This window comes from Quercus robur, chromosome 2 (assembly GCF_932294415.1).
Source record: "Quercus robur chromosome 2, dhQueRobu3.1, whole genome shotgun sequence".
NCBI classification, from domain to species: domain Eukaryota; kingdom Viridiplantae; phylum Streptophyta; class Magnoliopsida; order Fagales; family Fagaceae; genus Quercus; species Quercus robur.
In genome coordinates, this window is record NC_065535.1 from 55,478,094 (window position 1) to 55,495,255 (window position 17,162).

General features: G+C 34.4%; 2 protein-coding genes across 2 annotated transcripts; one reads left to right on the forward strand and one right to left on the reverse strand.

The window, feature by feature from the left end:
• Positions 1–638: 638 nt before the first annotated feature.
• On the forward strand, positions 639–3,121 carry LOC126714077 (GDSL esterase/lipase At5g37690). The gene is made up of 6 exons (XM_050414074.1): positions 639–920; positions 1,061–1,188; positions 1,319–1,445; positions 1,607–1,719; positions 2,360–2,609; positions 2,700–3,121. Exons 1-6 carry the CDS (start codon positions 686–688, stop codon positions 2,909–2,911), a joined length of 1,065 nt encoding a protein of 354 aa, XP_050270031.1. The 5' UTR covers positions 639–685; the 3' UTR covers positions 2,912–3,121.
• A 7,773-nt stretch (positions 3,122–10,894) lies between these two features.
• On the reverse strand, positions 10,895–15,699 carry LOC126714078 (glucan endo-1,3-beta-glucosidase 2). Its single transcript, XM_050414075.1, has 4 exons — positions 15,487–15,699; positions 11,633–12,886; positions 11,465–11,492; positions 10,895–11,315 (listed from the first exon to the last, which is right to left on the reverse strand). The coding sequence occupies exons 1-4, from the start codon at positions 15,542–15,544 to the stop codon at positions 11,162–11,164; spliced, it is 1,494 nt and encodes a 497-aa protein (XP_050270032.1). The 5' UTR covers positions 15,545–15,699; the 3' UTR covers positions 10,895–11,161.
• Positions 15,700–17,162: the final 1,463 nt, after the last annotated feature.

Consider the following 17,162-nt stretch of genomic DNA (forward strand, 5'->3'; position numbering starts at 1 on the left):
TCATGTTCTCTTAATCAAATTTCAATTGTGTTCAATTTTTTTTTTCTTTTTTTAACATTATTTTTCAAAATATTGTAGATGAATATATATATATATATATATATATATATATATATATATACATTGAGAATCGTAGATGAATATTTTCATTATGTGGTCTAGCGTGATAGGCCAATAGATCATAGTTGCGTCACTTGTGTGTCAATCTGATGTGATGCTTTCGCTAGAAATGAGATTGAGCTTTTAGAACTTAGAAGCAGTTGGATACTTGTAAGCCAATTCATTCAAATGCTTACTGTTAAAGGACAGTTTTGCCTTTGAGCAGATTGGAGTCATTAGTAGAAGTAACTAGAAACATTTCGTTGCCATTTTCACGCCAAGTGCAAAACCTAACAAAACCAACTTCGATGACTTAATGAGGTGAGTTGCAGTTGCAGAGTTGGCCAACTTCTAGAGAGACACTCCTAGACCAGAAATTGCACTCAACAAAACGTTTCAGGCCATTTAAGGCTTACACCTATTGCATAAACTATGGTTTTGAAAATTCTCACCTAATATGTGCAAACTTGGAGAACTGGACATGACTTAAAATGATCGTGCACCATTTCTGAACATACTATAAATCCACGTTACCAACTGCCACTCCTTTTAACAAACCCACAAGTGAGACTAAAGTGAAATTAAGATGGCCATGCCAAGGCTAGCTTTTGCTGCATTGATTTTTGCAGCCACAGCATCCATGGCATCAGCAGCATCACCAGTCACATTTATCTTTGGTGACTCATTAACAGAAGTTGGAAACAACAATTATCTGCAATATTCTCTTGCAAGATCAAATTTCCCTTTTTATGGGATAGATTATGCCGGTGGCCAGGCCACTGGGAGGTTCACAAATGGAAGGACTATTGGTGATATCATTTGTATGTTAATTACCCCTAAATTACAATGCCCATCTTTTCCTTTTTCTTTCTTTGCTTGATTTCTCTGAATTGCATTGAATCTTTTTATGCAACTTGGTGTTGTCTTCCACTAATGGTATCTTTTTTTATGAATTTTGTAGCGGAAAAACTTGGGATTTCATCACCACCACCTTATCTTTCTTTGTCGCAAAATGATGATGCAGTCCTTAAGGGGGTTAATTATGCATCCGGCGGAGCAGGAATTCTCAATGACACTGGACTTTATTTTGTAATAATACATTCTTTTAAAAACGATTTATTTTTGCTTTCGAATTGACTAAACAACTTTTATTTAATTTCCTCATTCACAGTATTGACCATTTTCCTAAATATTCTTGATCTTGTTTTCTGCATTGTAGATTCAGAGATTATCCTTTGATGATCAGATCAAATACTTTGAGAAGACTAAGGAAACAATGAAGAACAAAATAGGGGAAGTGGCAGCAAACAAGCTATGCAATGAAGCCATGTACTTCATTGGAATTGGTAATTACTCCAGCATTGCTGAGTATTATAGCACTTCCCCATGTTTGGCAATTTCTATTAAAACTACTATTCACAGAAGCAAGAAACTAAAGTGAATAACAATTAAAGCAATTCAAATCTTCAACTAAAAAATTATTATCTTTTTTAAACTGATTTTGCAGGAAGCAATGACTATGTCAACAATTTCTTGCAACCCTTTTTACCAGATGGTCAACAATACACATCCGACGAATTTAGGGACCTCTTAATCTCCACCCTGGACAAACAACTTTCGGTAAAAAGTTTTAGCATCCCCATTAATTTATTTATCTGGCCTCTTAAAAGCGTATAAGAGACATGAATGTGGAATCACTTGCATTGAGAAAAAAATGGAACAATCTATCAGAAAGGCTTCATAGGAGTAGTTTCTTGAAAGTTTGTAGTACATAATTATAATGTAATGTTCTTCTTCAAAGTTGTGTGAAATTGCCTGCATGTCACAACCACTGACCAATCTTATCACCTACAAGGAAGTTTTAAAATAGAGTTTTGCTATTCTTTATAGGTAAAGTGTTTAATCCTTGGCTGTTTTATGTTAGTCTTTAAATCTAAAAAGAATAAGAACACTTACATGGTGCATTTCTTAACATTTTGGCCAAGATTGATCATAAATATGATGGAGAGAATTATTCCACAATTATTAGTCACTATAAAGTATAAACCATTATTTTTTCAAGATATCAGAAATATGGTGGTTTTGATTCAGAACTTTTGAATATAAGGATGACTTATAAATTTCTCACAAAATTAAGCTAGTAGGAAATAGTAACACTGAATTAATCTATTTCGAATATAACCACCATAACTATCATTACTTTAATAAGTCAAATTTACAATTTAGTGATATATGAGAACCTGAACTTGCATGTGTTAAGAGGCTCTACCAACTCGGTGCACGAAAGATGGTCTTTCATGGTCTTAGCCCTCTAGGCTGCATTCCTTCTCAGAGGGTGAAATCAAAGAAAGGTGAATGCTTGAAGAGAATCAATCAATGGGCTCTGGACTTCAACTCCGGTGTACAAAAGCTATTCGCCTCTCTCAGCCAGCACCTTCCAAATGCAAAACTAATATTTGCAGATACATACCCAGCAGTTCTAGACTTGATCGATAATCCTAGTAAATATGGTAAATCCAATACTCTCTTTTCAGCCTCAAAACATACTAGTTTGACAATGTAAACAATGTCTTAAACATCATTCTTTTCTTCTTCTGCAGGTTTTAAGGTTTCTAATACATCGTGTTGCAACGTAGACTCATCCGTTGGAGGGCTATGCCTGCCTAACTCGAAGTTATGCAGTAATCGCAGTGACTATGTATTCTGGGATGCATTCCATCCCTCGGACAAAGCAAATGCAATACTTGCTGAAGAATTCTTCTCCCTCCTGTTTTCTGCTGCTCCATCCATTGCACCTACTCCCTCAAATTGATCATATATCAATAGTAAAAATACCCTAAATGCATACGGTCGATGTATCCCTATTAATTATTTAGGAAAGCCAAGGAACAGTTTGTTTCCAGCTATGTCTTGTCGAAACACAAGCTTCTCCGATAATTGTATCTAAAATATTGAGTGAGCACAATATTAGCGATATAAAATAGTATTTGAGTAATAGAAATCATTGAAACTCTTTGGCAGACGATTAAGGGATCCTGTGGAATTATTATTGATACTGCAAAGCTTGTGTCTGCTATTTGTTGAGTAAATTATTGAAATACTAAAAGTTACTATTATTAATGAAGGTTATCTGTACCGGCTCCGGTTAATTTTGAAGTAACTTTCTAAATCTGGAGGATTCCATGTTATGATTGCAACTTTTTCTTGTCAATCCTGCAGGTTAGACTTTACAAAGTCTCATATCCTATACTCAAACCAACAAGGAAGCAGGTAGCCAATGATTTGGTGATTAGTTATCATGAGTTTGAATTCTTGGGCGGATATTGTAGAAATCCTAAGAATCCTTTCCTTAAAGAAAGATAAGTTTTAATAACTTGTTTCACTCATCACTACAAGTGCTCCATCTTATAAAAACAGAAGACATGTTGAAGCAAAGCAAATGTAGCAAGACCATGACTTTTCTCTGACAAAGGGACTAAAAGTATTACTGAAGTGATAAGTGAAACTCAAAAAATAAAAATAAAAACAAAATAAGGCATATTTCCTCCTTAAAGTTTTTGACTGTGATTAATTGAGTCATGGGCCTTCCCAATGTGATATATGAATATCAAGAAGGAATGGCAATTGTACAATTATTTCCAAATACGGCTGTGTCAGGATCAAACTACTGAGGAGGGGTGACTGAGAAGTGAGCAATGAGATGACAAAAAGCTAGTAGATTCATTAAAATTGAGTAGGTTTGAGTAGATTCATTAGTAAAATGTTAACAGACGCCGTAAGGTACTCGTTAAGGATAATTTATTGTGGGTTTACCAAATCAAAAATTGATATAAATTGATAAGGGGATTGAAATATTACTGAAGTGACAAATGAAACTCAAAAAGTTAGTTTTATTGGCTTTACACCCTACACCCTATAAAACTGATCAAAAATCTAACATAAAGTATAATGATTTGACATAAAACTACTTCTAAACGGGCCCCTTACGATACCCGTTAACACCACCCTTAATGTATATTGAAAAAAAAAATAAAGACATATTTCCTCGTTAAAGTTTCTGGTTGTAATTAATTGGGTCATGGGCCCTCCCTAATGTGATATATGAATATCAAGAAGGAATGGCAATTGTACAATTTTTTCTGAATACAGCTTTGTCAGGATCAGACTATTGAGGAGATGTGATTGAGAAGTGAGCAGTGAGATGACAAAAAGCTAATAGATTCATTAAAATTAAGTAGGTTTGAGTAGATTCATTAGTGAAATGTTAACAGGCACCATAAAGTGCTCATTAAGGATGATTTATTGTGGGGTTCATCTAATAAAAAATTGGTATAAATTGATGAGCAGACTAAAAATATTATTGAAGTGATAAATGGAACTCAAAAAACAAAAAAATAAGGCATATTTCCTCGTTAAAGTTTTTGACCGAAATTAATTGAGTCAAGGGCCCTCCCCAATGTGATTTTTGAATATCAAGAAGGAATGGCAATTGTACAATTTTTTTTCCCAAATACAACTATGTCAGGATCACACAACTGAGGAAAGGTGACTGAGAAGTGAGCAATGAGATGACAAAAAGCTAATAGATTCATTACAATTGAGTAGGTTTGAGTAAATTCATTAGGGGAATATTAACAAGCACCGTAAAGTGCTCGTTAAGGATGATTTATTGTACCTAATAAAAAATTGATATAAATTGATGAGATGACTAAAAATATTACTTAAGTGATAAGTGGAACTCAAAAAAAACAAAAACAATAAACAAAAACAAAACAAATAAGGCATATTTCCTCGTTAAAGTTTCTAACCATAATTAATTGAGTTATTGGCCCTCCCCAATGTGATATATGAATATCAAGAATGGAATGGAAAGTGTACAATTTTTTCCTAAATATGGTTGTGTGTTGTGTTAGGATCAGGCTACTAAGGAGAGGTGACTGAAAAGTAAGCAATGAGGGGATTAAAAATAGGGTAAATTCCACAAACCTACCCTGAGGTTTGGCATAATACCAATCAAGTCCAAAGGATTTAAAAACTGACCACTTCAGTCCTTAAATCCAAACGACTTATAACGTCGTTACCTATTTTTAATTCTATTCCAAAACTCTCCTCTTTCTCTCACCTATCTCCTTCAGTCTCTCTTCTCTTTTTCTCTGACTCATATTAGAAGAAGAAATTGAAGAACACGATCCCAGTAATAGGGAGGAAGGGTTTTTATGATCAATGTAAAAGGGAGGAAGGGCTTGTTTTACTCTCTCTATGTCAGACCTCTCTAAATCTCTCTGTCCCAGAGCTCTTCTTTCTCTTCTCTCCATATGGCTTCCACGTCCCTTTCTCTGACCTCTCTTTGTCTTTGTGGTGCGCCGCAGTGGTGGAGTTGCGGTGGTTTGTGAGTTTTGGTTAGATCTATGTTGGAAGATTTGGGTTTTTTTTGTGGATTGACTTTGGAATTTTGTGGGTTTTAGTTTGAATATTTTCTTGGTTTTTTGGTTTGGATCGGTGGAGGCGTGTGGCTGTCGCCTCTAGAATTTCTCATGTTGATTCATCCTCCACAGTTACAGTAACAGAACGCACGCGCCGCCACGGTCTCGACCAAGTCGTGATCTAGACATTTCCAACCTTCACACTCGACGGGTCACTCACTGAAAGCATAGGCTAGAGAGTTGCAATTGCATGCAAGTGGATGAGATCGTGAATCAAAAGAGTGAGTTGCTTGTGCTGGGGTTTGACATTTTTGTGAATTTGAGAAGATTTTTTTTTGGGGGTTTTGATTTGTTGGGTTTGGTTTTGGATTTGAAGCTGAGATTGGTTTTTGATTTTGTGTTGACGTTGATTTTTGGTACGGTTCTTGACGGCAGGTTCGTTGATTTGGATTTAAATATTCAAAATTAACTGATTTGTTGTGTTTTACTCTCATTAAATGAAAATTTGTTTTGATTGTTGGTTCCATTCAAGGTTTTTTTTTTTTTTTTTTTTTACTGGGAATGTGTTCTACAATTTCTTCTTCTTCTTCTTGTTTGTTTACTGGGAAAGCTCTGAGAGTCGAAGAAAAAGAGGAAAGAGACTGAAGGAGACAGATGAGAGAAAGAGGAGAGTTTTGGAATAGAATTAAAAATTGGTAACGGTGTTATAAGCCGTTTTGGTTTAAGGACTGAAGTGGTCAGTTTTTAAATCCTTTGGACTTGATTGGTATTATGCCAAACCTCAAGGTAGGTTTGTGGAATTTACCCTTAAAAATATTACTGACGTGACAAGTGGAACTCAAAAAGTTAATTTTATAAGCTCTACACCAGCACACCCTATAAAGCTAGTAAAAAATCTGGCATAAAGCAAAGGGGCCGTTAATACTACCCAATTGATAATAGTGAAAATTTTCAAAGCTGGTCTTGTAGCTTTTCCCTACAAGTTGAGAAGGTTTTTTAATCTATCTTGGTATTCTTGTGTGTAATTGATCCATTAGTTTGAGATATTTGCTTGGTAATTTTAGTTAGAATATTTTTGGGATTTTTAGAAGTTTTGAGTAAATTGCACTTTTCTTACCTTTAACATAGTGTAGCTACAATGCCTGCCCTAAACCACAAAATTAAACAGTGTCCCCCTTAACTATTTATAATAAGCATTGTTCCCATTATTTATATAATTTTTTTAAAATTACGTGAAAGTTTCAATTTTCTATTTGACAATTTAGAAATAATAATATTTTTTTTGGGATAAAGTTGTATTAGCATCATTCGTTTAGAACAAGAGAATGGAATAAAATAAAGAATAATAAAAATAATACCTTTAAAATATTCTTCTCTTCTTCTTTTTGAGTGTTTTAATAGAAGAAATGAAAAATTCTCTCTCTTATTTGAAAGTTTAGGTGAAGTGAAATAGAATGGATAAAAGAGAATATTCATTAGTCATTCATCTCTATCTTTTTAAAATCTCAAATTTTCATTCCTCGAAAATTGGAAAAAATGGAATTAAGTTTAATGAATTTTTACTAAAACTCTCAAAAAATCCCTACATATTTAACTTTTTATTTTAAAATAAGAGTCTAATAATAATATTGTCATAAAATAATTCTATTCATTTCCCCCTATGTCACTATTTCCCCCTATGTCACTCCCAAACAAGGCTAATTACATTCCATTTCTTTATTTTAAAAGATCCAAATAAGTTTACTTAATTCTATTATATATTTTATTTTTTTCATTCATTTTCCTTACTTAAATACATTTTATCCCCTTCATTTTCATTCATTTATAATCATTTCATTTTATTACATTCCTTTATAAACTCCAATACGAAGCCTTAACGGTGGTGTGAGCCTATGAGGTAAGGTCCCTTGCAGAGTAGAGGTGAGGCTGATGCGCGTGTACTTGTGAGCATAAACAAGTGCACATTGCACAAGGTGAGGCCACAAAACCTACACAAATGATCTTGGAAATAAAGTGATATTGTCAATGATGCTAAATAAAAAAGAACGACACAACACAAGGTTTACAGAGGTTGATGTGCAAGGATGAGGTTGAGTGGTTGGCACATGGTTTCATGGATGGCACGGGAGCCTAGATGATGCGCAATGAAGTAAAAACTATTGAAGGAGTAAAAAAAAACAGGCTTGAAGAGGTACTAGAACTTGTTCATGGCCCATTGAGGAGCAATAACTCACACATGTATGAGAGATTATTAAGGATGAGTTTGTGGCATCAACTTCAAGATTTAGCTTTCAGCTTTGATACCAAATATTGACCTCCTGATTTTTCATGAAAACTGTGGAATTTTTATCATAGAATGTGTATAGACTCTCATTGAAAGCAATCCACATTTTCATTGGTCCACCATTAATGTAACACATGAAAGAGAAAGGAAATGCAAGTATTTTGAGCAATGAAAATCCCATCCCTACTACCAAGTGCAATTTCCTGTGAAAAATATTTATCATTATATTATTAATTTGATTGCATCAAATTCTATTAGAATGAATGAGCATGCGATTTTATCAGTTCGGTCTGTCTGTTTGAAGTTCGTTTATTTTATTGAAATTGAAAACTTTTTTTTTTAAATGCAGTAAATAAAATAAAAAATTAATCATAACCATACAATGAGACAAATAAAATAATACCAAAAATTACAATAAAACCATAAATAGTAAAACAAAAATAAGTTCTTAAAAAAAAATTTGTGCCAATCACACGTTAGTGTCCGCATTTGAATATAAATATAAACTTGAATATAATCAAATACTAATTCATAAGGTTCAGTTATGAAAAATGTAGGTATCGTTTCGTTGCTCTCAGATCAAGGCCAAAGTTTTTCCACATGAGAGAAGATGAAAGCGGTAGAATTAGAAACCCTCTAAAATATAAGCCAAGGGAACCCACTTGAAATGCTTGACAGAGCCTTCTTCTTCTCTCTATAAAAAAAGAGGCAGTAACCTAACCTCCTAATCATAGAAAAAAGAATCATTAGGCACCCCACCAAGCACAACAAGCAAACTATTTTTCCCATTGCCTTATACCAAAGAGAGAATCAAATCCAAACTCTCAAACTCTCTTTTTTCGGTGTGGTTAAAGCATAAATAAAATCATCATCGAGCAACTACCACAACTAACAAAAACAAAAAGACAATTATTTGAGAATTAACTGGGAATGAAGAAGATGAAGAAGTGTGGAACCTCGAGAAATGGCGAGAATTCACTGATATAATTGAATCTGCCAGTCCAGAGGTACCCTTGCGAATTTTTTTTATTTCGCATCCCTTCGTATTCCCAATTGCTATTGATTGAGCACGGAGAATCATAGTGTTGATGCAATTCCAAATAACATGAAAAACCATTTCAACGAATTCAATATCAAAAATAAACAGATACGAAATTGAAAGAAGTATAAAAGGCTCAGATCTAGTTTTCAGGGGTTTGTGAAGACGAGAGGGGTGGTAGTTGATTTATATATGGGGACCTGGAGAGAGAGAGAGAGAGAGAGAAGAAATTAGGGTTTGAGGAAATGCGATAATTAATCAACCACGATGTTCGCCATAATTACTTACGTACTCAGCGGACCCGAAAGTCTTTTTTGCGGGTCCAGGCTGGAATTTTGAATCCGGGTATGTAAGCGGCCCAATTTGTGTTGACCTCTTCTTAGTTAATAGGGCCAGGTATTTGGAAGTGGAAAAGGTTTTTGCTTCATTCAATTTTTCTCCGAATATGTTCTCTACCTCTCAATGGAGATTATATATATTGGGCAATACAAAACATTGTCCAAAAAAATTAGTGTTACAAAACATGTTAGAAAAAATAATGGTATGGATAATATTCCTTAATTGCCTCATGTTGCTATGCTTTTGACTAAAAAAAAAAATAAATAAAATAAATAAATAAAGATTATGCTGTTCTTTTACCTTCTACCAAAAGGTCAACACATTAGTTGGCTTCACAATATATGCGTGTTAAGGGATCGTCATCCATTTTCAATTCATCAACTCTTTACAAATTAAAGCATATGGTCAAGGGAAAAATGAATTGGTGGAAAATATGAAAAATGTTATGTTCACAACATTTTTACAACATTTTCACAACAAATCTTAATTGACAGGTTACTATTAGTTGTTATTGATTGGCCAAAAAGTAATTTAAGTAATGGGTTCAAATTAGAACCAGTAAGTCAATAATAAATTACCACCTAAAATTTGTTGTGAAAATAAACAATTTTTTATAAATAATCATTTTAATTGCTATTTGAGAGCCAACATTCTTGAAACACATATCCCAAAGCAAGTTTTAGTGCAAATCTTATGGCCCATAATTCTCTACAAATGAATAAAAAAAGGAAAGAAAAAAAAAAGTCATTTATCTTTATCTCTCGTTATACCACTTGTGCCTAGCCCACCTTATCTCTCATTATACCACTTGTGCCTAGCCCACCTTATTATCATAATACCTCTAATCCCGGGATTACCTCATACGCATCCATCTATATTTATCTTAACAAAAGCGGAATAGGAAGGAGTCCACCTAACCCACCTTGTTTTCCCAGTATAAACCTATGGGTATAGGTAAGAGGTATGGGTACACTACTCTGGATAGGGCTCACAAGGGTATCATTGGATATGAAGGAATTTATTAGCTAACATCTTCCCTAATCGAACTTGGGCTAGCATAAATTAGATGCCAACCATCCGATTCAAGCGAAAGAAACAACCTTGGTGTCAACAATTCGCAAGTAAATAAAGGTCAATTTCCATATAAGCTTCTTTAACAATATCTACAAAAGATCATGACCCTAATGCCAGAGCCACATACCCATTAGGATTTGGCTTGTCTCTGGTGCATTTGTGTAGTAGAGGCAATATGGACACAACATGTGTTCTAAATTGACCATGTATCATGTCAAGTGCACCTTATTACTCCCTAGAAAAGGTTTAACATTTCATTATTATATAGGATTAAAATTTATTCTAATGGCTTAAAAGATTTTAGGTTTTTTTTTTTTTTTTTTGGATAATTCGATACTTGGAAAACAGGAAATTTGAACATTGAACATCTATAGACCACATTAAGAAATGTCAATTGAGCTTAAAAAGGGTCCAGGTTTGAATCTTTCCTATCCTTTGAGAGAATAGGAAAGATTTGAACCTTTCTCAGAATAAACTTGCATTATTGTCATTTGTCAGGACAAATTTTCCACCTCATAATTACACCTAGTCAATTTCTCCCTCGTTGACAGTTTTGGGGAAAGAAAAGAGCGTAAGATGCTTTAATTCACAGGATTTAGTCGTTCACAAGATAATCTCAGAGTGGACAAGATGCAGTTGAAGCAATATTTTTTAAGAGTAAAAATCTGGGCATTAACAAGGATAATAATGGGTCGGTTTCATACAAGGAAGAATCATCATTCAGTCGGAAAAAATAAGAATGTAGATGGAGCCCAAGACAGTCCAGGCCATTTAGCTTGTTTTGTACAAAATTGAATGAGCCACTATCTCTAAACTAGCTCTGTCACTAAAAGTGAACAATCTCAAGCTCCTCCAAGAACCTTCTCAAAACTTTGAATGACAATAGATTCCAACAACCACCATCTACAATAATACTCCACACCATATTAGAAATGCGATCGTCATGAAAATGCTTGTCAAACCACTGCCGTGAATACTGCTGTGGCTCGAAAACTCTGAGCTTGTGGAATTCATAGATGGGGCTGTGATATTTACCAGGGAGCCATTCTTGCCAACACTGCATGCACATATCAATAACAAATAAAATTTTATCATTGCTCGTCTAGGGCTGTTCTCTACTGTTTTTTATAGTTCCTCAATCATAATCATATGGGAAACTTAAAAGATGTAAAAGATTTTGGTTAACTAAGAAAGTTAGAAGTTTACCTTCCGGGAAATATACAAGTACCATGACCTGCATCGTTGAAAAAACAAAACTATTAGAACTTCGAAATGTATTATTAAAACGCAGGACCTGAGACCAAAATAAAAATAAGAAAAAAAAAACCAAAAGAAAAATAGAACATGCTGCCTTCTTTACAAGCATGATCTTACTTGGATCTGTGGTGGTGATTGCAGCCACCCCCTTGAAGTCACATGTCCCAGGAGCCTTCCCCATCTGATGATAGTAAGTGTCAAAGGCATAGCTTGCATGTGTAAGCACATTGTCTGGTTCATAACACGATTGACCCTGCAACAAAGGTGTGCAATCCACCTTGCCAGCTCCACAAGCCCAATCTAATGCAGCCTGCACCATCTTTGGATCAGCACCATTCTTTACTGCACAGTAAGTTTGGTTCGTAGTATCATTTGCTAACACCAGTCCTGATCCTGTCAAGTGTAATATGTAAATGGGCGACCCATTTGCATCAAACAATCCCCAGTTCTTCTCTGAGACTGGCCCCGCTTTCGTGTCCTCATTATAGAGCTCATAAATATAGGTACTAACAGCAATTCCGGGATGCTTGGGAGTTCCAGTTTTGTTCAGCACATGCCTTATCAAATTGCTGTTATAAGTGTTAGCATTTTCTAATGTTGCATCAGGTTCATTTGCATCACCTTTTGAGGGCCAGCCAGATTCTGTCACTATCACAGGAATGTTTGTAAAATTTAGGAAAGCCATAGCAAAGTATGCTGCATCAACCATTGCATCAAAGACATTGGAGTAATGCAGAAGTGTATTTGCATCGACAGCTTCTTTATTTGGAGGGAGAGGCTTGAAGAGTGCATAATCTAAAGGAATTACACCATTTGATTGCATATAGTCATAATAAGGGTAAATGTTGAGCATGAGAAATGAACCTGTGGACTGCAAGAAATTCAACATGGGTACCAAAACTGGATTCCATGAACGATTTAAAAAGGCTTGGGAAGGAGGGAATGAATCAAGGATAATAGAGGAAGAAAGAGGTGTTGAAACTTTTATCTGACGGTCAAGATTGGATGCCACAAGGGCTGAGTGAATGAACTTGAGGGCATTGACAAGGACTGTTGCTGCATTGGGGATAGTAGTTAGCACCTCAGAACCAACTGATATGGCTGTGATATTGGTGACTGGGTAATGTGCTACAACATTGTGGGAGACCCAGTTAGCTGCAGTGGAGTTTGATTGACCAATTCCAAGTAGCTGTTCATTAGGGACAGAGATCATGACTTGAATGCCTGTGTTTGCAAGCGCAAGAAGCATGGCATGGTCAGCATCGTATAGGCGGATGTGTCGGATTTGCTGGGCTTTGAGGAGGGCTACTACTTGAGTTGGGTGAGGCATGTCTGAGAGATCTGTTCCTATGTTCACACCAATAAATGCATCTGAAAAAGAAACAAACATTATAATTTTGCATTTTCTAAAGCATAAATCTTCATAGTTTGTAATCCATATTATGAGTAGATGCAACTGCAAACAACATTGAGGGGGCTTTTTTTTTTCTTTTTTTTCTTTTTTTCTGAAGAGGATATTTGCTAGTACCGTTTGACTGATGCTAGGTTTAAGTTACAAGATCCAAAAAAGTTGGGACTTGAAGAGTTTCGGTTCATAAAATGAATGATAACAGACAAGTTCATGCTACTAGATTTTCTTCAAACATCATTATTATTTGTAAGAAGAAAAAAATATATAACATATCAAATGTTTCAGTGAAGCAGATGCTAGTTGAGTAGTTGTTGCAAGAATTAGATTCTTGCAAATTGAAAATTTGGGCGCTATGGGCTTTTAAAATAAATAAATAAATAAAACCTTTTGAGCAGGAGGTCATAGCTGACAGCAAAAGCATATAAACCTCTTAAGATTAATTCCACAGTTGTATCACAGTATCAACAATACTTCCAAGTCTTTGCTTGTTTGTGGTGCTTGCTACTAGAAGCAAGACACACAAATCCCCACCTAAGAACCCCTTCTACAAAGAATAGAAACACAGAGAGAGAGAGAGAGAGAGAGAAATGAAGTTTTTCTTTTATAGATTTTGCATGGGTTGTTGTAGGTGGTTATGGGTAGTTATTTGTAAGAAACCAAGGGATAGGGTTTCACTCTTGGTTTAGGACTGGATCGGGCCCGCTATGGGGGAATATTCATTGGGTTGGTCCTGTGAAATTTCTAATAACAGCAGTAGACTTAATTAATGGGTCAAAATCCATTAATAAATGAGACAATTTTAAGGAAAAAAAAATCCCACTTTGGTGGATCAAATGCCAATAAATTGAAAATTCTCAAGCCTTTATGAATTTGGTGCACATGAAGGGATGTGGATAGCAAGGAAAGGAACATTCAACATGATTTTGGTAGCCAATTTTTCATAAACTATCTGGTATACAGTTTCATAAATTATCCTTAATTTCCTATTGGATCTACCATATACAAGAAAGATGCAATGCTTTCACAAACTTGTGTATTTAAGCTGAAAAAGAATAATAAGTAATGCTAATTTCATAAACTTGTGAATATATGCTTTGATTTTTACCCATGGTTATGAAAATCCAGTATAAATTTGACAACTATGATATTACAGAAATCCTAGACATCAAGGTATGTGAAATCTTTGTTAATGATAGTTTGTAACAATTGCATAACTCAAGAGGAAATAGTGAAGTCATATCTGTATTGGAACCAGTATCAGTATTGCAAGAATAATGAAGTCATATTTGTTCCCTAAGGAGGGAAAATGGATTGATTACAATGACATAAAGATTGGAATTAGGAAGCCCACACAAAAAAAGAAGAAAATTTACTAGCTGGTGAACTTTTCTATTTGTGGGGTTAAAAACTTTTTTGTTTAGAGAAGTGGGGTTAAATACTTAAATGATATGTCATAGTTGCCCTTGTTGATTTGAATTGATAGTAGATAATATTATAAAGAAAACATATTAATACATCCAAGCACCCCACGTGGGGTAGTATGGACAAAAGGTGCAATATAATAGGGCAACAAAAACACAGTGTAGCAGGCACCCATAACTCCACCAAGTTCTAAGCCCCAAGCAAAAGTGCCTAAATTCTCTAACCCTTGACCATTTACACAACCAAGGCAAATGCTACTACTAGCGAAAAGATAAATAGGGCTAGGAATAGGATGAAATGCCCATGAGCTGGAAGACAATTAGACATTGATATTAACAATATTGCTAGTCTCTCCTCTTTACTCCCATCTTTTAATGCTCAAAAAGAAGGAAAGGGACATTGAGGATAATACCTCCAGCAATAAATCCAGTAACACTAACTTCTTCTTCTTTTCTTTTTTTTTTTCTTTTTTAAACACCAGTAACACAACTTTCATCATAACATATTTTTATTGATGCATAAGATAAGTTGTGACAGCTGAGTTGAAGGTTACACGAGTCAAAAAATTTCACCTCAGCCAGTTAAGAAAAATATAGTATCTCCAAAACTTCTGCTATTTTATTTCATTATGTATCTTAGTCCCCTTTTCATTCCATAATAAGATGATTCAACAATAGAAATCCCAAACTTCCAAGCAACATTTAATACCCCCAACTCCCACTCTGTACTCATTTATTCCACATTTAATTCTAACCCACCAACCCTCATAAGCAAGAAGAGTAGAAGACACACACACACACACAGCCTTTGGACTAGGAAAGAACCAACCCACCCCCCAAAAAAACACAAACACACAGTAACAGAGAGAGAGAGAGTGTGAAAGGCCATTTTTACTATTTCTTTTTTGGTGTATTCGCATTAAACATTGGTCACTAAATTTGTGACACTACGACCTCAAGGAGAAGCGGAGAACACGTGTATACCGTATCAATGCACTATAAACTCTAAGAAACAACTGAGATATTACAATATTGAGTAAAATTAATACCAAAACCAAATACTGTGAACAGAGAAAAAATAAATCACAAAACAAGTATAAAGAACGCGTGCAATAGAGAAAAGAAAGAAAGAAAGTCACCTTCATCAGCTGCAACTACAGAAGCTGCTAAGAGAAAAAGAAGAATAAGCACAGCCATGGATTCCTCAATGAGAAAGAAGAAGGCTCCGGAAAATCTGAAGGAAACCCAGCAACGAAGAGAAGAGAGAGAGTGAGTGAGTGTGGAATAACAACCAAAGTCAGAGAGTAAAGTTGAGCAAAGGTTGTGTGAGAAATATAATAGAGAGAGCAGAGTGGTGCCCACATACAACGTGGAAAGGTTTTTGCAGTAATCAAGAAGAGAATAGGGAGATAACCCAAGGCCCAATGCAACTTTTTATTGGATACTTGGATAGCCGTTGCAGGCTTTTTCAGTTTTGTTAGAGCCATTTTCATCGTTATAGACTATAGTATTTGTCTTTGTGTGTAAATATGTGTGCTTTTTACTGGAAAACTGAAAAGGTATGGGATCGCATCTTGTACAGACAATCAATGAATGGTACCAAGTAGGGTCATCGAAAAGACACAGGTGGACTCAACGGTCATATTTATCGTCCTTTCTTATTCCTTATTGCTACAATTATTCTAGACCAGGAATAATAGTTTTTACCCTCAAAAAAATAAAAGGAATCATACCTTTTCTTTTTTTTTAATAATTCCGTTTGCTTTAATAAAAGGGTCCAGATAATTATTTATTTTGAAAAAAATTTTATGAAAAATTAAAAAATGGTCAAAACAGTTAATTATTTGTACGGTTTTTCATAAAAATTTTCCTAAAATGATTTATTAATTAAATTCCTTTATGCAATATAGTTCAAGGAATGTCTTTAAAACATTTATTAATAAACTATTTAAAAAAAAGTTTTGATATAATAAATAAATAAAATTATATAAAATAAAAAATAGTCACTTTTTTTAGTAAAATTTAAAAAAAAAAAATTCTTAAAATTAATGTCATTAGGACATCTATTAACTTTATGCTTAAAATAAATTTTTTTTTTAAAATTTGAAATACACTATTATCCTCAATTTTATCCATTTTTAGTACCTGAAAATGTTGAAATTCAAAATTTTAAATGATCTCTTTTAATTCTTAAAGTTTTTAAAATAAGAGCCATCAGTCCATATGTTCACCTCCATAATTTTCTTGCTTATTTGCCTATGAACAATGATTTGACATTTCTTCAATGATGTGGTAACTTATTTTTCATTAAAAATTATACATATGCAAATCCTAGGATCTCCCTGTCTTGTCAATTTGAAATGTGTATATTCAAGTCCAAAACCAAAACTCGTGATTAGCTCAAGAAAAAGAAGTGTTTATAAGCTCCACACACTACTAGATTGATAGAGTGGTGCCCACGGGAAATAAAAAATTTGCTATTAAGAGAGAAAACCGTAACCTTCACCTATTCACCCTTAAGCTGAGAAGCAAACAGAGAGTCATCATCCACAATGTTATTACTACCATAGTATAGATCTAGGTTGAAGCCACAGAGCTATCTTTGGTTTTGTGAGAGAATCAATCTTCAAGAGGTTCTTTTTGGAGTCATAGATGTAAGTCATATGGAGAATTCTATATAAAATAGTCTAAGAAGTTTAGAGCGTTGTGAAATTACATATGTAAGTACTATTGGAGTTAGTAATTAGGACCTTGGATATGTTTAAAATATAAAATTTTGATTTTAATAGTGGAATTTTCCTTCAAGTTTGTTGAT

Bases quoted from the DNA above. Each gene is read 5' to 3' on its own strand.
- LOC126714077 (XM_050414074.1), top strand. From the start codon at position 686: ATGGCCATGCCAAGGCTAGCTTTTGCTGCATTGATTTTTGCAGCCACA. The intron at 1,720-2,359 runs GTAAAAAGTTTT...GCATGTGTTAAG, and splicing joins CCCTGGACAAACAACTTTCG to AGGCTCTACCAACTCGGTGC. The intron at 2,610-2,699 runs GTAAATCCAATA...CTTCTTCTGCAG, and splicing joins CGATAATCCTAGTAAATATG to GTTTTAAGGTTTCTAATACA.
- LOC126714078 (XM_050414075.1), bottom strand. From the start codon at position 15,544: ATGGCTGTGCTTATTCTTCTTTTTCTCTTAGCAGCTTCTGTAGTTGCA. The intron at 11,493-11,632 runs GTAAGATCATGC...TCAACGATGCAG, and splicing joins AATCACCACCACAGATCCAA to GTCATGGTACTTGTATATTT. The intron at 11,316-11,464 runs GTAAACTTCTAA...ATGTGCATGCAG, and splicing joins ACTTGTATATTTCCCGGAAG to TGTTGGCAAGAATGGCTCCC.